This window comes from Centruroides vittatus, unplaced genomic scaffold (assembly GCF_030686945.1).
Source record: "Centruroides vittatus isolate TY-2023 unplaced genomic scaffold, ASM3068694v2 contig_349, whole genome shotgun sequence".
NCBI classification, from domain to species: domain Eukaryota; kingdom Metazoa; phylum Arthropoda; class Arachnida; order Scorpiones; family Buthidae; genus Centruroides; species Centruroides vittatus.
The window spans coordinates 3082153-3104262 of NW_027122172.1; the positions used below are offsets into that span (position 1 = coordinate 3082153).

The following is a 22110-nucleotide window of genomic DNA, read 5'->3' on the forward strand; positions in this document are numbered from 1 at the left end:
CGTAAGCATTTCGATAAATACTTTCGCGCGAAGATGTATCGTAACGGAGACATTTTATTCACGAAAAAGACCAATAAACGTTTTAAAACACACTTAAATAATATGTACAGTTACCATTTCGATACATTAGTGTATCGTTCCGTAAATGGAAATGCTTCGAACGTTTTAAACATACTTTTAATGCAAACACATCGCATACGTTATGCCAACTTTTTGTTTTGTTAATTTGGCAAACCGAAGAATTAACGATAAAATCCAGTACTGCGACAGCATTCCGGTAATCGTCAGGCACGTCTTTTTGTCTAATTCCTCTTTGCACCTTATCTAATATTTTATCATTCTCTTCCAAAGAAAACTGCTTTCATTTTTTCCTCGTAGACTTAAAAAGAAATAATCTGTAGAGTAATAGCATCAAACGAAACCTTAACTATGGATTAAAATTATGTTGTCAGTTGAACTAGACATTAATTTTGGTTAATGTAACCCTTGGTGCCAAGATGGCGGCTCGTCTCCGATTCCAGCAAGGAAACAGTGGGACGCACGTTCTAACCTAACCTATTCTAATAATTTGGTTACTAATAATTATGGTAACTTATTAGAATAGGTTAGGTTAGAACGTGCGTCTCACTGTTTCCTTGCTGGAATCGGAGACGAGCCGCCATCTTGGCACCAAGGGTTACATTAACCTTAATTTTAATGTTGCCAAACATATTATTCATCGTTTACTAATAATGAATGATTTATGCATTTATAGATTTCGTTGTAACGACGCTATTCTTTCGTAACGGACAGAATTTTTATTACGTTAAACTGAAATTTTCGTTATAACGATATTCGTTAAACCGAAACATTTTTGCATCCAGCTGAAAAGGAAATTGGCGGGAATTGAAGATATATTCGTTATACCAGAAATTTCGTTAAACACGCGTTCGTTAAATCGACATTTTACTGTACGAACTTCCCACGTAATCCGAAAGTCATATTATTTAAACTCAAAAATTTTCCCCCGAAAGGCATCAGACAGATGACCGGCACGACTCCGTTGTTTGAAGGAAAAGTATGATGTACGGGGGCAAGACACTACTATTTTGGGATGGAGAGCGTATATTTTTAATAATTTTTTAATTTAATTAAAAATTGCATAATAGAAGAAAAACGTGAGAAATAAATATGCAATTGAAAACAATTAGAACGTCGGAGAAAAACGCGCATTATTAATAAGAAAATAAATTAAAAATCACCGCGGCTCGACCCGATTAGGGGAAACTTAACGAACGAAAAATTTAAGGAACCGTTCCGAAAAGGAAGCCTTCTTTAAGTCGGAATATCGAAAAGTGCGATGTCTTCGTCTCTTTTACGCGGTTTCGAAAACCTAGCCTTTTGCTACATCGATTCGAAGATATCCTGGCAAAGCACTAACCGGGCCTTTTTAGCAAGCAATTACTGATTCGGCCGGATCCACCGTGGGGCGGCTGTAGCGAGGGACGGGCCCGATATATCCACACGCCCGAAAACTTCCTGGGTTTTTGACCCGTCCAGATTCGACCGACATCCTCTAGAGTAGTATGCTGACACTTCAATCACTCGGTCTGGATGATCCAGCCTCAATTTTATCGGGTAAAAAACACTACGGGCCCCTATATTTTTCCGATTTCATATATTTCCCCTCTCTCTCGATGGCTCCTTACACTTTTTGCCACACCTTCCTTTCCTCAAACTGTATATCATTATACGCGACGAAAGGAGAGGCCGAGGCATCGCATCATCATCATTTTTTTTTTTTGTGATTTGATGGCCTTCGAATTACTTAAGTGACTGAATAGTAAGCGGGCCTGTAAAAACAGTTAGAAAATATTTACAGAACTTTGAAATTATTTAAAAGTTTCGTCTCGATGTGCATAAATTTAAGCCATTTTCAAACAATAACGAGCAGTTATATATACTGTGATATCGCCACAATGCCGGGCTGCTATTTTTAATAATTTTTCTCGTTTAAAATCCCTCGCCACCTCAAATTAGCAGTGTCTTGCCTTTGTACATCACGACTCTATTGTTAAAGGAAATCTATCGAACACCTTTCGGGGAAAAATCTTTGAACTGAAAGGTGACCTTCCGGTCTGCGCCGGAAGTTCATATATAGTTAATCGTGGCTTCCTGTCCCTAGTCTTTCCATATCTGGTCTCGGCTTTCATCTGTCTAACTCCGTTCTCATTATTAAGGAAAGACAGACGGAATTTATGTCCACTTCAAATTGCCGAGGGGACGCGATCACCGATAGTTGATAGTTGGTTGGCGGCCGACCGATGTACCGGCCCGGAGTTTCCGGGTTTTCTTTGCGTGTCTAGCATCTGAAAATGGGCGATCTGCTAAGGGAAACTGCCCAAGCGTTGCCATGCCTTATCCCGTCCTTGCTTCGGGCCACGGACGGTGTGGCCGGATTTTATTCGGTGTTTATGCTTTATTTCGCGAAATTATTGCTTTATTCGTAATAACAAGAAAAAGTATTATTTTAGGAATCTCATTATTCAAATATCGGTGCGCCATCGATGGAAAATACAAGACTCGACCCACGCTTGTGGTGGTATAAAGTAGTTGGGTTTTATTATTAAATTTATAAAATGACTAAAATTTAAACGCATAATTTTAAAAATATTAATTACATTAAAATTTTCTGTTATTTCGAAACATTGGTAACGGGAGAAATGCGACGAAGATGGTGTAAACCTTTAGCACTAGAAACAACTGATCGGAAGTCCAGCTACTAGCGCCATCTGTGAACTTGTTTTTCCACTAAGTTAATCAAATATGTAACAATTATTAGTTAATTAGCTAACTGATTACGTTTAAAATATTTAACTAAGTCAATAATGACAACTAATTGACTAATCTCCGAGACGATTCATTTAGCACTTCCATTCTTGAAAATAAATTATTCCAACACATATTTTTAAAATAAAAAAAATAAAGGCTTGTACTCCGTATACGGAACCATGGTAACTAAAGACGGACCAAATACCTCGAGTACTTATACACTTAATAATTAAGTTCGGCAAGATAAATAATTTGATTAATTAATTTAATCTTAGCAAACGAAAGTTAAATGTAGATATATTAAAGTAAAAGTACCGAGAAATGAAGCGTCCAACTTTTTATTACGGCAGATTTTCTTCGCCTACTCTTACCTCGATCACAATGCATTGTATTGTATTCATCGATAATTATTCTCGTTTCGCAGATTTTTATTTTAAAAAAAATTCTAAAGCGTTCGCAACTTAAACCAAGGTACTGACGAGGTATTCGATTTCTTCTTTATCGAACACTTTCTAGCAGAGGATTTTACAGGGTGGGCGAAAAGTAACTAGGCATTGAGAAATTGCATTATTATTACAAAAGTTGTGGAAATAATAATAAAATGTATGCCTTCATATGCAGTACATTGTAATTATAAAAAAAACCTTTGTAATTTTTTTTAAAAGTATAATAAAATTATTCAGGAGTCTAGTTACAATCGTCAGTCTTATATACTTGTCCCTCCCCATAGAAAGTTATGGTTCGCCATTAAAAATTTGCAATTTTTAGTTTAGAATTTAAAAGACATACTTTTCAAATTCACTGTGCATTTTCGAGACAGACATTAGTTATTAGCTAAAAACTGATTTTTAAAATATATTTTTCCCATCGAAAATATAGTAGTAACGTCTAAATTTTATTCTGTAAATGTGTTTCCAAGGCGAAAAACAGTTGAAACTGTTATCCAAAACCGTTTTCATAAAATAAAAATCTAGAACATATAGAATAGACCAAACTCTCCATGTAACTGGCAATTACTATCGTCTGCTGATTGTAGTGCCGCGAAACTAGGCCATACATGTAACTTTACATTAGGTTTTGGGTAAATTAATTTACCTTCAAATATAGTAATTCACCAACAATAAATGCTGTAATGCAGAGTTTAAGTGCGTAGTGCTGGATGTACTCAAAACACAAACGAATATCTAGAATTATTCAAAGTTTCGTATATCCAAAAAACCCCATCCAATCAAGTTCCCACTATTTTTTGACTGTTAAAAAAGAACATCCAAATTTTTAATGTAATTTGGCGGCAAAATAAAATTCATTGCTAATTTCTTTATGGTCATTTTGGCCAAAAACTCTTCAAAATTAAGTAAGTTTTTATATAAAGGCGATATACCTTTCTCAAAAGATTTTGTGATGGCTTTGCTGTATTGAGATACTACTTCTAATTCAAAAATTCTTAAGTTAGTAGTAGTATCTCAAAACAGAACAAAAAGGGTTGATGTAAAAATTACTATACAATGGTTTAATGCAAAGACAAATCATATTCTATAAAAAATTTAATTCGGTTTGGAGGCTTTCCCTGTGTCTATTTGGCTTAGTCCTTTGAGTTAAAGTACCAAATTTAAATTCTTGAGCTTCTAGTTTACCCAGATTTTTTTTGAGTCCGCGGAGCTCGAGTCCTCTTTTGACCGAGTGTTTAAACTTTTTGTCGAGTTCGTATGTTTGAAAGTGGTTGGGGCAGGTCTTTAGAAATACCGTAAAGCCGTACGCTTCGGTTTTATATTTGCACCTTAAACGTCGTAATTCGAACTCGTAGGTGTAAATATTTAATGTGCCCTACCTACACTGCAAATAATCTCTTCTGTTATGACAACAAATATAGCCAAGCAAGGACCTACTAGGATTTGTAGTGCACAAAGATTTTTTAACTATGTTAATTAAAAAGGAGCGTTATGGTGATTTTGGAAATGGTTTTGGTAGAATTAACTTTATGTCGTCGGTTTTCTTGATAAACTGGGTATTTTTTTTCTATTAAATGTACTTTTCGTGATACATTTGGTAAATTAGGATTGAGAAAAGGCAGTACCCGAATTCGAACCTTTCCGACGGCAGTGTAATCTAACTTGCTTCCGTGCTGTCTCTCCATTAGTGTCCAGCTAAGATTAACATTATTATGAGTTCTTTACAACACTAAGTTAATTATCTTGTGTTGAATAAAAAAAAATAGATAAATGCAGAATCACAAAATCTTGCTAGTTTACTGACATTGTAAAGCATAAATTTATACTTAAAACTCAAATCTACAACTGCCTTAAATGAAGATTTTGAGTTAACCATTTCCTCAATGTTTTTGTTTTCAATGAATTATCTTATTGATTTTAAGGTAAATGTGGAAAATTTAAACAGAAGACTTTAGTTAACATGGTGGTTTTATTGACAAATACATCCATTCCAAATCTATATTTATAAATTACGATAACCTTTTTCCATTTTTTATAAATCATCCGATAAGCAGATCGCTAGTAATAAATATTGTATATGTTTAGCACAAAGATGTCACAAAGGCACTTCTGGTCCACGTATGCTTCTAAATAGAATTTTAGAAAGTAAAGAAACTGAATTAAAGTCTGTTCCTTGTGTTCAATTTGAGTTATTCCTTTGTCACACCCAAACTGGAATTTTATATATTCAACTAGAATATATTTGAAGTATGATACTCGTTAGCGGAAAGACGACAAGTAACCTCGTTTTCCGAATTTCAGTCCACCACGGTCTGGTCGAGCGTGTTGGCACTGCAGTCTCCCACGGTCAGCCGGAACATTGCCATTTCGGATATGCCGTGATAGTGTACGAATGCTGCGGCTATCACCAGGACGTGGAAAATCTGATGACTGTGAAACTACAATTAAAAATTAAATGATTGCAACACAAAAACTCTCTTAGACTCGCTGCACCTTCGTCTAAGTATTTTATAAATAATGCTACGCAAGTCTAGCCAAATTATAAGCTTTGATATATTTTGTAGCAAAAAAGTGCTACCAAAAATTAGGTTTACTTTAATGGATTATATATTCAATATTAAAAACAAGAAATGTAGAATTGAAGTATTAACATTTAAAATTAACAAACCCGAATCACTTACCCAAATATCACATTTTCCAGGGAAGAAGCGTTCCGGTAACCGAAGTGCGTATAATAAAGCGCCCAAGATGTAAAGCGATCCCATTAAACATAACCATCCGAACGAAGCGCTGTAGACTGCTTCGAACCAGCCGTTCACGATTAGATAATGCACGGACGGTATTGCTCCGCTCAGACCAAAGCCCATAAATACACCTAAAAACAACGTTGAAGTTACATAAACAAACAATTAAAATGGAATTTTGATTAAAAATTGATAAAATATTGCCATTAATAGTATTACAATGGCAAAGCACATTACATAATTATTAATATTTTGTCAAATGCTTTCTAACCTCTTAGATATTTTAATAAAAAAAAAAAAAAAAGGCAAATTTGCCGATTGCATAACGAAAATTCCAAAGTTTTTCACAAGAAAATTCTTAAAATGGTGCTTCTTGTTTAATTGAGTGGTTGCCATAATTTCGTGGGAATCTAGATCAGAGTTAAAAATGTTAATCTGGTCAACAGAAAACAAGTACAGATGAACATTCATGTGTTATGCACCCTTATGATAGTTCCATTGCAATATGAAAATTAAAAATGAGACCTTCACAAATTGTGGCAATGTGAAAGACAGACATCTTTAAAAACTAACCAATGTCCTGCAATCTGCTAATCGGTAGAGCAACTACTGCAAAATTATTATACTTTATCTGGAAGTGGCAAAGGCTTTCTGGCAGAATTGGGGACAATTGTATTTAGTACATTACATAAATTGGTCAAAACAAACCTTTTTTTCATCAATGTTTTTATCCTTTAAGTTCAGAGCTTCGTGTGTCATGCTATCTTTAAAAAGCAATTCCTCTCCACTATCTTTATGTGGGAGAGATGGAAGAGTTTACGTATTGCCATAGAACTATCATAATACAATGTGCATTGCTTTTTGAACAATTATTTTACATGTGGATAAACTTTTGATTAAACCCCAATCACCTAAAGAAACCAGCAACTAATTTCAACTACATTCGTTAAAGTCTGCATTAATCGTTTGTAGAGTATTAGTCGCTCGTAGGTAATTTAATGTTCTAAAATAGAATGTATGATCATATAGTCAACATTTAAAATCATTAAAAAAATTCCTATATTTATTTTGCTGTGAACACTGTGCAGAAGTAATGCACAGTGTTCATTTAATGACGAAGATTCCACTTCAACTTTATTTAGGTTCAAAAGAGTACTTGTATACATTATATATAAACATGTTTCGAGAAGTCGCAGTCGTCTACGCGGCTATCGACGATACGTAATTGTGGTCGTGCGATATATCAAACCATCTAAAATTTTGAAAATATTGCGTGTACTTACCGGCCCGTAACCATCTGAAGCGCGGTTCGCTGAATTTATCCCAGAGAGAGACTATAATTGCAGAAGTTCCGAGAACAAATACTAGACAGAAATAAAACACCTTAAGCTGATATTGGCAATAGAATCCATAATATAGCCAAGGGACAAACGATCCTATAATTAGAACGGCTATTCCACAATAATCCAATCTGAAAATAAATGATTAATTTGCCACTACGTGAATTTATATTTAATTATAAAAAAGGAACTTACAAATACAAAATTACTTACTTGCTGAATAATTTTCCCATTTTTTCTGAATGGCAATTAACAGTATGAAAAGTAAATGACATTCCCAAACAAACAATAGCACTAATAAAAAATGTAGCAAAAACCATTTTTCCTTGCCAACCAATTTCATTGGATGGATGGGAAAGGAAATAAATAGCAACACCAATGAAGGCAAGACAACCTGAAAAATTTTGAAAAATTAAAAACTAACCGTAAAGTCAGTAAAAGTAAAAAAAAATATTGTATTAAATCTTAATATACAAGGTAAGTTGAGGTCTTCATATTCTTATAGTTTATCAGTCATTACTCACTAAATCTGTCCTCTTATTATACAATCCAAATACAGGTATCCCCTATTTAATGCAATTTTGATTCATTTGAATTCACTACGACAGTTACTGACTGGCAAATTTACATCACCAACAAAGATAATATTTTTCCTTTTCAATTAGTTGCTTTGACTATGAGCAAATAGGATGGCAAAACTTTCATTCCAGAACAAAATCAAATGTATTTGAGGAAACATTAAGATTATAATAATAAACAATTAATACTTAAATTCTTGATAAGATTACATCATTTAAATAAATAATTTAGAAATTTTTTAATTCTTGAGTTAATTCAAAACAGTTTCGGACGATAAACAGCCTGTTAACAGAAACACGACAAGAATAATTACAGATGAAGTGATATTAAAATTCCACAATGAGACATTTGCTAATTTATTGAACTGAAGACATAGAATTCAATGTTCTTTGAAAAACCCCATAGAAAGTTAAGTATTAAAACTTTAGAAGCAGCTTATTCACATACTTGAAGGGAAAATATTTCATTCTACAAGTCAATACTGTATGAAAAGATACAATAGTTCACTTTATTTGTAAAATTTCCTTACTGATAATTGATGTACTGTACACAAGCAATGCAAAATACTTTGGTTTTCATTCTTTTTCATTGTAAAACTGTTAAATTCAGTACAATGCAATGAAAAATTTTTAAAACTTCAAAAAATTATTATTTAATATATCATTAAGATAAAATACGTAAAATATAAAGAGCACACGGCATGAAAAATGAGCAAGTCCTCATTTAATACAGAACAATCGTTTAATGTATTTCCCACATTAAATAGAGGATATTGTATATTAATCATTGTCGTAAAAAGAATGAAATGTTATCGTTGTCTTCGTATTTATAAAATTTAGGTCACGTAATTTACTATAAAATTTGGTCATAATGTAATGTGTACAATGATATCTATAATAGTATATTTCCTATTGAAATAGATTCTTGAAATTGTTCGGGATACATTAATAATTGTTAATAGAACCAGTTAGTCTCACAGTTGGGGAATTTTCAGTACAAGTATCTCGACATGCCAAAGCATACTAAGACGGGTGAATTATGCAGTAAACGGTCACGGAACATTAACGAAAGTATCGGCGTTTTCTCGATAATACTAAAACACAATACAAGTTAGCTGCTTTTGAGGAAAACAAAGATCTGAAAATTCTCATTGGCTTAGACGGAGTGTTATAAATCTTGTTGTTTCAAGGAAATATATTAGTAGTATATGTTAGACAGTGAGTGAATTGTTGTTGTTAGAACAAATTTATTTTATTTTAGCTATAAGGTAATTATATTTAAGTGTAGTTAAATTACATATTCTTGTCTGTGAATGTAGAAAAACAAGTAAACTATGTTTTTATTATATTCATGTAGAATAAAATACTTATTCAAATCTGGGTTTTTATAAAAAGTGTGTAATAAACAAACACTGGATGCTTTGGTTTTTCTCAAACAATATGTTCATAATACTGAGGAAAAAAAAACTTTTATATATACACAAAATCAGACTAACCTGCAACTTATAACCAAATATCACTGCAGTTTTCTTTGGTTATATTTAGAAATTAACCTGTTCTGAAATATGGCCTAGAGAGAGGCAAAGTCACCTTCTCAAGTCTAAATGAAGGAATAAAATTTGAACAGAACAAAAAGAAATTATGTAAACCTACATAGTGATTAAATAAATCTAAATACTTTCCTTAAACTTCTGTTATAAAATTTTACAAAGTAATGTCCATGCACATGCATAGTAAAATTAAAGCAACAAGCAAACAATTACTGGTGAAATAAATAGTTGTCAGTTTTCATAATCATAACTTGTATTACTGATTGTAATAGTAACATTGAGGGACACGGATCATCCCAAATAAACGTGTACGGTTAACTGAAGATATTTAAGTCATAAGAAGACAAATCTTATTTAATCAACAAACAATAATTTATCATTTATCTATCTACATTTTCACAAAAAGAATGCCAAACAAACTGCCATGCCAAATTGTATTAAATAAATTAAATCGCTCCTTGATGAAAATTGTAACCATTTCCGATTTTTTTTTTTTACAAAAAATGATGGCAATTAAGTCATATTAATCTAGACCCGTCTTCATTACTGTTACACTGATATTACATTTGTACTGCATCATGAACTGCAAATGGAATAATGTTAACTTTACAAATATTAAAATGTAATAATAGTTTTGTTTATTATACCTGAAATTTTTATTTTCTTCTTCCAAATTTTTTTTATTGTATGGATATTTGCTCTAATGTTAGACATTAGAGTTAAATTTCATCATAAAAAAAGTTGAATTAATATTCTTTTGTTAAATATTTCTAGTTCAGTTTGAGATTAGTGTTACTTGATATCATTACAGTATTTTGAAGAACAAAATAAAAATATTTCTTCTTAAATAAAATTACTTTTAATTTTATTTACAACGGGAAAATTTGAGCGAGTGTTAAAAAGTACTTTTAAAATTTCTAATTCAGTTTATCTATCAATTTTATGGCTATTGGAATTTTATAGGATGTCCCATAAAATCCTACAGCCATTAAAACAATTCCCGTAAACACCTAGTGGTACCATAAGTACCAAAAAAAAAGTATTACAAAATAAATGTTAAAGTTCTTATGGAAACTATTCTTTTCAAATTCCTACTATTAGTTCACACTCTCCCTATTATATATATATATATATCATGTTTAAATTTTCAATCGTTAATAAAATACTTTTTATTCATCCACTCAAGTTCAAATACATTTTTTTAAACTTGTAGTGGATGACACTTGATGTTAATACAGTTTTTTCAAATATTAATTCATTAATTAAATTTAATTATTGGTTAATATTACCCGTGGTATCGAAGACGGTGGTGACGGGGAATTTTCTCCCCTACGTTCGAGACGGCCGCGTTTCCGGTAATCTCGAATCAGATTCTCGAGTGATAATCTGGAAGCAGATTACCAACGGATAATCTCGAAGTAGAATACCGAGTGATCTAAACGTTAGGGGGTGTATCCGTACTATCTGTCGCATTATGCAAATTAATAAATTTCCCCGTCGCCGTCTAGTATCTAGGGAAAAAAATTTCCCCGTCGCCATCTTCGAGACCACGGGTAACATTAACCTAATTATTAATACTTTAAATAGAGTTTTAGCAGTTTGTAATGAAAATTGAAATCAACAGGCAGTAGCTCAATTGGTAAAATGCAAGGATTTCGGTATTTTTCACGCGAAGGTGAAGAATGCAAGTTCAATTCTTGTGAAAACCGAAAAATTTTTGAAAATTTTTGCTTTAAGTAGACGTTTTATCCAAATGATTTTCGAGAGTGAGTTGGCAGTTGTGGCTTAGTGGTTAGAATGAAGGATTTTTCTCAAAAAATAAAATTGAAGAAATTTTATGCTTTGGGTTCAATTCCGATTTCTCTTTCTATTTTGCCACTTAATATTGTCGTTCTGTCATATGTATATACATATTTATATTAATTGTAATTATTTAATAAAAAGTAACTAAAATAAAATTTTTCTTTGTTGACTTAAGTAGGAATTGACTTTAAAAAATTTCTTTTATATTACTTGTTAATTCTGAAGTAACTGAAACTAATTTGAAAAGTGGAAGATTTCAAAACATGGGCAATCATTTTTACCATTGAATAAAAATGCAATTTTTAGTCATGTCCATAACATACCAGGTTTACAAATAAGCAAGATTTTCATTCATTATCTAAATTTCTTTTAATAATTTTGCGCACATACCTAAAAGGTGTGTCCATATGTTTCCTGTCTCGGTGTGTATCCTAAAGATCGAACGGAAGCAAGCGCTGAACGAAGGAAGAGGTGGTCTGTGACCCCTGTGGAGGAAATCGTTATCTTGTAGCCATCTTGGTAGTGAACTAAAATGGCAAACCTAACAAAAATTTAAAGTTGCCAATTTTAATTAATGTTTGAAAAATAAATTTTTTTATAATCAGAATTTAAAATCAAGTTCACTTATTAACAATATTTTATAAGTTAAAATTCTTTTAATGCTAAGTTTCTTCTGTAATATATACAATTTTAATTTGAAACAAACTATTTTTAAAACGTGTATTACATTGTAGGAAGAACTTAAAAATCACATCATTCTGGTAATTTTGAATAACTATATTAAAACTTAACTGTCACGAAGTATGGGGAGAGTCCACTTTAAAAATGGATTCTACAAAGACTGATAGTACAGTAGACCCCTCTATAACACGGGTTCGTACAAGACAGATTCGTATAACACGGTAAAAGAATGAGACAGATTGTCGTGGCCGACTGGTGTCTCGACAGGATTGGTCGAATCTGGACCAATAGTGGACATTGCACAAACCGTCGAGTTTAAACGAGCACTGGACCTACTAAAAAAACATTTATTATTCAACGGCCATAAAAATTATATTTCTATTAATGATGTCTTTAAAGTTCGGCAAATTTTTTGCAGAAAAAATAACTTATCGGGAAACGCGTCCGCCATTCGACGAGCCGCTCCGTGACGAAAACAATATTTAAGCAAGGGCGTCTTCGAACGGTGTGCACTCTAAGTATTCCTACAATTTTTTGTTTACAGCATAGTTTATATGGATTATTCCCAAAAAATTATATACATTTTGGAAGTGTTCGAGTCAAATTAGTCTACAATCGATTAATTTTATGGAAGAAAACCGTTCAAACAGCCATAGCTCCTAAACCGCACATGTGCCGGGCTGTGAACGACTGATGTATTTGTAAAATCTAAGTGACTCGTACAATACGGAATTCATATAACACGGAACATATCTACTGTGTTATAGGAAGGGGGGGTCTACTGTAAATAAATTAAAAACAAGTCAACGAAAAGTTAAATGTTATGCTAATATTAATACAAATATTTAAGGAACCAAATAATAATTAACAGATAAATCTTTTTACACCTTTATTCAGATCAATCGCAGACTGCAGTAACATTCTAACTGAATGCAGGATACACACAATTTTCCCAAAAATTTTGAAAATTTACATATGTATGATAAATAAATTATAAGTTTACAACAGATATAATTAATAAAAATGGGAATGCCATGTTTGTCCTATGTTCATTTCAAATCGACAAATAAAACCAGTACAAACAGATTTAGACGAAACTAACGTTTTCGACTATTATCGTGGTCTTTGTCAGGCTATTGACCAGTATAAATTTGAAACTGGAATTCGAACAACGTGTTTAAAATAATTTTAAATTCCAAAGTATTTAAAAATTGGAAAATAATTTTTGGGGTACGTGCTGCTAAAGTGATAAAAATGTCTTTACATCACCACAAATAAATAATAAGATGTAATTACTGGTGTAGAAACGTTAGCTACCTGCTAGTGTTGTTCCCATTTTTATTCGTAGAACCATCTCCATGCATGCAAAATATTAGCGGCATCCTTTGCATTAATACAGTTGCCAGCCAGGCCAGCTTCGTATATTTCTAACGCTTCCAGGTTGTGAAGATGTTCAACCTGACCTGACATTTTCACCAGTTTGGCTCTATGGAGGTTTGCTTGTATTTCAGGGTCTGTAGCATAGCACCACCTCCATACATGCCGCTAATGTTTTGCATGCACGGAGATGGTGCTACAAATAAAAACGGGAACAACACTAGCAGGTAGCTAACGTTTCTACACCAATAATTACATCTTATTACTTATTTGTGGTATATTTATACCACAAATAAGTAATAAGATGCTATATTTATCACTCTAGTAGCACATATGCCAAAAATTATTTTCCAATTTTTAAATACTTTGGAATTTAAAATAATTTTAAACATGTTCGAATTCCAGTTTTGAATTTATACTGGTCAATAGCCTGACAAAGACCACGATAATGGTCGAAAACGTTAGTTTCGTCTAAATCTGTTTGTACTGGGATATAAAAAAAGGTTTTATTTTGTTGATTTATCCTTCCCAGGGATTGTGAGAGAAGTTGTTTCATTTCAAATGTTATTGCCAGCTAAATTTGGTCAAAATAAAGGTCCAAAAACATTTATATGTTAATTATCATTTGTTAATATGTTAATTATCATTATCCTCAAATAACTGTATTTTATTATATTAGATATTAAAATGGTACCAAGCCTTACAGGATTTTTTAATATTAATAATGTTAAAACATGCACAATGGTCCCTGGATGTCTGCCATAGCATCTAATTTTCTTAATAACTTTTTGAAAATTTTTCAGATTGAAAGTTGATAAATTTAGTTAACTTTTAAAAACAAGAAGGGGAGTGGTGGCTAAATGTTTTTAATAAGTCCTGCACCAATAATCTAAAAAACCATACATTTTTGGTTTCAATTCAAACAATATTACATGTATATTACAAAGACATTATGTTTCAGGTATACCTGAAATATAGGTGTCCTTGTCTAAGCGGGCTTTAGACAAACATGTTATAGAATCAACTTGCATTAATTAAAAAATGGTGCAGTTATACACCAATAAGAATTTGAGCAATTTTATATCTATGTTTTGGATCAGCACTAACATTATTAATATACAGGATGTATAGAATATTGGCAATGCTTGGATATAGTCGACAAATTACAGTAATTTCTCTTCTTACTGCATGACTTAATAGAAAAATTTGTCTAATTGCATGTGTGTCCTGAAATTTTACAAAATTTCTATTATTTGCTTTATTTAATTTCATACATTCTATTTGAATTTGTTTCAAATTCAAAAATTGTAACTGTTCAGAATATTAATTTTGAATCTATTCTAATTTGTATACTATATGCTACATTATTCTAAATTGTTAAATCTAAGATTATAAGCTGAGGATGGTCATATTTTGAACAAAACATTTCTCTTATTAAATAAAGTTTGTTTCTTGAAATTAGCAGCAATTTATTTATTTACAAAAGATGTTGCCAAGTTTTATAACTTCTCTTTGACATAACTTACCATTACAAACAATATATTATATTTGGCAACAAATCACCATTTATGTAAGAAGTTGTAAGTCAAAATGACAAATGCAGTTCTCAAAATCCCTTTTGACTTTCTAATACTTTTTAATCTGTTATGGCTTCTGTTATAAAAATGATGCAGTTTAGTTATAGAAAATCAGTTGATAGTATGTCACTGCCTGTGTAATGTATACTTCTCCTGTTATAATTTGACAATGACTAAATCCAAAAAAAATTCTTGACTGTTCAAACCAGGCAAAATGTTATTATTTCTATCACAATTTTAGTGACATATGCACTGTTATAACAATTGTTGAAACCAGACCTCTGGAAAGAGAAAAAGAAAAGGTCAAACAATGATCAAATGATGGTTCAGCATTCATTAGGATTGAGGTTTAAAACAACAACAGATTTGAAGTGTGTTGAAGTGTCTACGAGTACCATTCTTAATAAACTTCAAGGAAAAGGCCTGACTGGACAAATAACAAAGAAAATCCTACCTGAATAAACAGCAACATCTCAGGAAACTGGCATGGGAAAATGTAATTTTCAGTAATGAAACAACTGTAAATAATTATTTCCTTTATGAACAGAAATGTTTGTCACCGGATTGGTGAAAGATATAACATAGGCTGTATCCAACCAGCAATCTCTTGCAGTGATATTGTGATCCTGCATTTTAGCCAGTGGTACTGGCCACAAAAATTGAAGGCTCGTGTCAAATTATTCAACACGAGCCTTTAATTGATGATGATGATGATGATGATCATCATTTTGGAGTCCCAAATGTATTGTCTGTGCAAGATAAGAGTTTTGGAATTTTGTCTCTTGGATGACCACGTTTCTTATTGCTGACCAAAGACTGTAATGAATTTTCATGAAATGGGAATAAGAAGAGAAAAAATATAATTTCTTACAAGACTATACATTTACATGAGTCTTTATCCTTCTGGTCCCTTCACACGGAAGGATAAAGACTTGTGTAAATGTATAGTCTTGTAAGAAATTACATTTTTTCTTAAATGTGAATTCGTCCTGGCAATTTTTAAGGGAATAAGAAGACTTTGGTGATCTGCAGTCACCGGATCTTAACTGTATTGAAAATTTTCTTTAAATTTATTCAAAAGATCCATGAGCAAAACCCAGCATCTAAAAGTGCTTTGATTAAGGCTATGATGACATGATGCCATACATAAATTACAATTAAAGAGTTACAGAAGCTCATTAATAGCATCCAGAGAGATATATATGCTTTGGATTAAAAAAAATTACGATTACCCAATTAAATATTAAGCTGTATTGTGATCTGTTAGCAAGTCATTTCAACTTCTTTATTGGATTTCAGTTTTTCACTACACAATTTTAATTTAAGCTGTAAAATAATACCAATAAAAAAAATGTGATTTTTTACCTAATGTCCATGTTTTCTCCTTTTAATGATCAGATGCCTAATGATTATGTTATGTGCAAGATAGTTCAGATCTACAAAAGAAATCTTAAAATATGCATCAAATTATCTTTCCAACAATATACAGTAGAGCGTTGATTATCCGAAAAATCAATTTACATACTCTCTGAAATCAATTTTGTTCATTTCTGGAATTAAAGTTTTACGTAATAATTATTGTCAATAATCTACCGGCCTGCTATCGACCTATCTTCTTCTCAATACTAATATTAGGTTTAATTTATTACAAAGCAAATAGAAAAGCATGACCGACGAGTCGGGGCTTCTAACGTATCAAATGCTTTACGATGTCTGCTCACAGTGAAGCACTCGATACATTCGAAACACCATCGACAGTGTTTAAATGCAACTCAAAGTAGATTTTTCAATTTGCATGACAATCAAGCAAGCCAGGAATTTAGCAGTATTAAAAACAGAAAATCAAGCAAAACAAAGCAAAGTCAATGACTTCTTTCAAAAAAAGAAACTATAATAAAGTACAGTATTCATGTAAAAAATGTGTGATAAATACTAGTCAAATTAATATCAAATATTTTTACTTTGAATTCAAAGTTTCATCAGCATATTGTAGATTGCAATGAAAGACTATGTTTTTAAGAACTAGACAATATTTGTTATTTTTTTAATCATCATTCACATGTTACATTTCTATGCTTTAATGTTTTTTTACAATTGTATTAAAATTAAAATAAATACCTTAAATAACATAAAAATATTCATCTTTTTATTCTTTTTCTATTAAGTGTGACTGGTTATCCAAATTTATCCCACCCAATTAATTTGGATAATAGATGCTCTACTGCATTATATGTATCTAGACCCTGAACACATACCTTGTTTAAGTTAAGTTGGAAAAAAAATATTTGATTTTCAATATACTGGTGCAGGACTTTGGCCACCACTGTATATGGATCAGATGAGAACTAAATCTGCATCTTCAATAACTTGAAAATACTCCATCCAAATTATTTACATAAAAGTTTACACTTGAAGTATATAATTTTACAATTTATAATTAAAACAAATTAATATTTTTTAAAATATCATAATTAAGCATTAGTTTAATGTATTATCTTTAAAAATAAAAATATAACAACTCATATTTTAAACAAACTTACTTTCCAAGCTTCTTCCCAAACTTTCCAAACTAGCTGTTCGGCTTGTTCTGCTTCTTCTAACACTCTTCGGACAAGATGTTCCGCCTGTTCTGCAGCTCTCGATGGAAAAGATATATCTACATCGTCTACATCTCCTTCAAAATCTGTTGTATCATCAGATGTTTCCTGAAATTAACAATGACATTTTGGAATAAATACTCAAATAAAAATTGTAATACATTTATAAAGTTCTAAGATGAAAACTTTAATTAATTTAGATATAGAAAACAGTGTTAAACATATTTCTAATTAGTACATAACAAGAGATTTGATAAAATCCTATTTCAAACTGAGGAAAAAAATAAAAATAAAATAATAATATCATTAAACTCACTTCTCCAATTATCTAGGTTAATCATTTCCTGCTTTATTGAAAATGTTTTCTTTAAATTTCAAAGTAAACTTTTAGATTGTTGAGGATATAAGTTTCTTCTATAATTTATACCTGGACAACAAGCCAAAAGCTTGGAATTGTACTTGAGAATTAAAGAAAGCCTCCAATAAAGTGGAAAATAAAGGAATAATATTGCAGAATCATCATCAAAATATTAAAAAAATCTTTTTAATATATATATATAATTTTATAAATTTTAGAACAATTTTATTGATAACTATTATATTTTAGGAATTCAAGTTAACCAATAGATGGCATTTGTCCAAGATATGCAACATCATCTCGTTTTGTCACACGAATTATGTAATTGCCATACGGATAAGTATTTACCACAGTCAGCGTAATGTTAAGCGGAAACAAAACTTCCTAGTAAATTATCTCTACTTTTCACTCTTAACAAAAACGGAAATGAAAGACAGGAAAAGATAAGTTTATGTGGAAGTTTGGATTCTTTGCAATAGTAAAAATTATAAGACTGTGCCAAAAATCACATATCAACAAGGTCATCAATCAAACAGTTGACAAACAACAAGTTTTCAGATATCTGGACCGGCCGATTACAAGTAATAATACGCACTTTGAATATACTATATGAGAATCATGTTAAATGTAACATTCTTGCTGTTCAATATCTTATTAATATTTTAAATTACATTATGGATAATTAAAGGCATAAATAATTATCTACAAGTGAGTCTTCTTGATCATTTCCTAACATGAATGATTATTTACATTATTAAACAGTTCTACATTCCCTCTATTTAAATAAAAAGAACAGAATTTTAAAAAATTACATCCATAATTTGTACATTTTATAAAAATAACAAATTTATTAAAATATGCAATTATCTCTTCTTTCAAATAAGACTTTATTCCCTCTCAAAAATATATACTTATTCTAAAAACAAATTTTATTTTAAAATCTTTTAAACATTGAATCTATAATAAAAATCTGTTAAAAACAGTTTAACAAAAATGAATGATTATAGGTTATTTCTACAATTTGTTCCTTACATTTCAACATATTCTACAGATTTAAAAAAACGTTTTAACTCTTGCTTGCCCACCCATTATATACTATATTTTTACTTAAACATTTAAGGTCTAGTTAGAGTTATACCAAACATAAACAGTACTAAAAGCTGAAATCGCCATTTGTAAATCTAATAATTTTATTTCTAAAAGGTAAAAATTAAAAACAACTATTTTATTTATTTTTTATCGCTTTCCATATCTTTTAAAACGAAACAAACATAATTAAACCATATTTAATTTGACAATCCAGAATTAATAGTTTATAACTTAATTATTTGTATAAAATTTTGGCATTTAAATTTGTTAACATTTATAAAAAATATATTAAAACAAGTGAACTGAAAATGTTGGATATTGCAATTAAGAAATGGATTATAAAGTGACGATTCTTGGAATTAACTTTTTATTAATAAGACAAAAAAAAAAAAAAAAAGTCTGCTAACATGTTTCATTTGATGATGCATATTTGAAAAAAAAAAATCCAGCAATGAGTTGCATAACTTTCCCAGAAACATTTAAAACTGCATGTGGTGCCATCTGTTATGAAATTTTATTTAAAAAGCTTTATTTTCAATTATTATAAAACTAGCCCGGCGTTGCTCGGGCAGAAAGTAACTGTAGCGAAGTTATTATTATTAGATTATAGCGGATCTTATCCGTTTTCGCCAGGTGCAAAAACTATAACCTTAATTGAATAAAATGATTAATTTCAAATTCTAAAATCTAAAAACACTTGTTTGAAACATTATATTTCAAATTTGGAACAAATTCAGATATTCGCTCAAATTCGTTTATTTTGGATTTATTGTTTTTGGGTTACTCGAAGAGTGGAAATGATTAAAATATTTATTATTTTCCAAAATGTATACTATATGTGTCACGATTTACACTTTATACTGACTAAAACTAACTCTTTCCCCCCTCAGAGATTTGAATTTCCAAAAATCCCTTTTTAATGTGCATTTCTTGGCATACCCTACTAAAACACGGTCAAAAACGAGGAATTTTGAAAAATCCTTTCTTAGTGTACATTCTCGTGACATGCCCTAACTGTGTACCAAATTTCAACTTTCAACTCCTAATCGTTTGGGCTCTGCACTTATTGAGATGGGTTGATGATGATAATAAGACGGCAAAAAACTGAAGTTTGACGTAGGAATGAGCTTTATAAAAAAAAACTGTAAATGCTAATAATGAGTAAAGTCGTCATTAAGTCTAACCCCTACTCAAAATTTGACATACAATCCCCTCCTATCTCCCACCCCCTTTAACTACCGAAAATTTAATAGCATCAATTCCCGATACACAAACCTCCCTGCAAAATTTCAAAATTTTCAACAAAAAGCATGGGAGTTATTAAGCTTCGAGGAGGGTGAACAAAATTGTGCCCTGCATACACACAGAAAAAAGAAAATCCAAATTTTTTTTGCATTTCTTGATGTTTCAAGGTTGAGTCGAAAAATATAAAAATCTTGGAGTGTCATTTTTTGACCGATCACCCTACTTCCCTCTGTTATATATAACAGAGCTGGAAAAGTAAAACTAAGTATAACAATACAACAACATTAGTAAATTATCTTTAATATGATAATAAAAAGGGTAGAAGTTTCAAAGTAAGTATGACCGTACAGATAATAATTTACCACTAGACAGTATCAGCTTTCAGCTTGGCTTTTATGATACTCTAGAGAATGTTAAAATTTATTTCTACGGTTGTCTCTTAGTTTCTTGATAAACCATAAATTATCGAGTATCGGGTGAGCCATACATATCCGAAGTTAGCAAGTCGGTCGGCGAGATCTCGGTAAAGAAAAAAAAGCTGGCAACTCAACTGAAAACTATTGATTTATAGACAACGAAATATTACATCGTAACTCTATTGTGTGTTATTTTTAAGTTAAATTTACATATGTTTTTATAGATTTTATAATACAGATTGACTGGGGATTCTGATTCATCTAGGATTTCATTTATCTTGGATTAAAATGATTTTTAGATGTGATAGGTCACATATAAATATCAGTTTAATTAGTTTATATAAATTGTAAATATTTACATATTCATTAAAGATTTATAATACTGCTTTTAGATATAAAAACAGTGACTTAATTGGTATATATATATATATTATATTAATTTTCTATAATAATAAATCCTTAAATATATATTATTCCGTTACTTGTTAAAATCAGATTTTGCAGACTAAATGGTGACAGTTTAATAATACAAAAAGTCATCTTTAATTATTTACGCAAATACAATAATTAGTTTAAAGTGCTTTGATAAGTTATCTTACTATTTTTAATAAAATAATGGCATTTAAGATAAAAGTATAAATATAGCTGCTTTAATACGAAAGGAAAGATAATCTATAAAAAGGATAGTGTCGAAATTTTGTTCTTTGCACTTTAAACTTGAACTTTGAAATTATCCTAATGTAATTTAAATAATCTATATTTACTTTAAAGTCAATTATTAAAGTAAACAGAAGAAATAACTAATTTAAAATAATTCTTTCCAAGAAATATTTTTGCATTATTAAATCAGAAATGTGGTTTATTCTATATTTTCTATAAAGAAGAAAAATTTGAGAATAAGGAATTAGATCAATCTCAAACAACAATACTAGGACTGTGTTTTTTCAGTTTATTCCGATAATGTAAAAGCATGCTAGGTAAAAAAATTTAATAATATATTATTTCAGTACACCTATAATTCTATTTAAACCGATTTTTATCGATCGAATGTGCGTTTCTATGGCAACTGTGTTTGAATTCAAATTTTTCTTAGATCGTTAGAATTTGGACAGACAGGCAATCCCAAATGATTAATTGTCAAATTTATAATAACTTTCAAGTTTAAAATCTGCTTTCATTTGAAAGCCCAGCTTAAAATTGACTGCTTAGAGTTGGTTTCTAAAATAATCCTGTAATTTGAAACAATAAAAGTAGAAAGAAAAAACTTCATTTAATCCAATTTTTCTATAAAAAAATTAAAACAACATATTTTATACATTAAAAAAAATTCAACTTTCTTCCCTTTTTAATCATGCAAAATGCATGAAAAACTATTTCAAGAATTGAAAACGATACCTTTAACATACATTACGAATTATTATGAATAAAGTAGGTAAGAAGTGAACAGAATCAACATAATCGGAATTCAAAAAACTTTGCTATTAATTACTTTTAT

The 22110-nt window shown here is 30.6% G+C and overlaps 1 protein-coding gene across 3 annotated transcripts in view; it reads right to left on the bottom strand.

Annotated features, from left to right (window-relative positions):
• Positions 1-5210: 5210 nt before the first annotated feature.
• The window catches only part of LOC136974428 (adiponectin receptor protein-like), a 32506-nt gene continuing 15606 nt past the window's right edge, over positions 5211-22110 (bottom strand). For all 3 annotated transcript variants that reach the window (XM_067269307.1, XM_067269308.1, XM_067269305.1), the window contains exons 3-8: positions 17451-17615; positions 11666-11816; positions 7558-7738; positions 7288-7475; positions 5942-6135; positions 5211-5698 (exon numbers count right to left, since the gene is read on the bottom strand). In XM_067269307.1, the coding sequence (XP_067125408.1) occupies positions 5558-5698; positions 5942-6135; positions 7288-7475; positions 7558-7738; positions 11666-11816; positions 17451-17615 (1020 nt within the window). In that variant the 3' untranslated portion in view covers positions 5211-5557. The remainder of the gene's footprint in view (positions 5699-5941; positions 6136-7287; positions 7476-7557; positions 7739-11665; positions 11817-17450; positions 17616-22110) is intronic.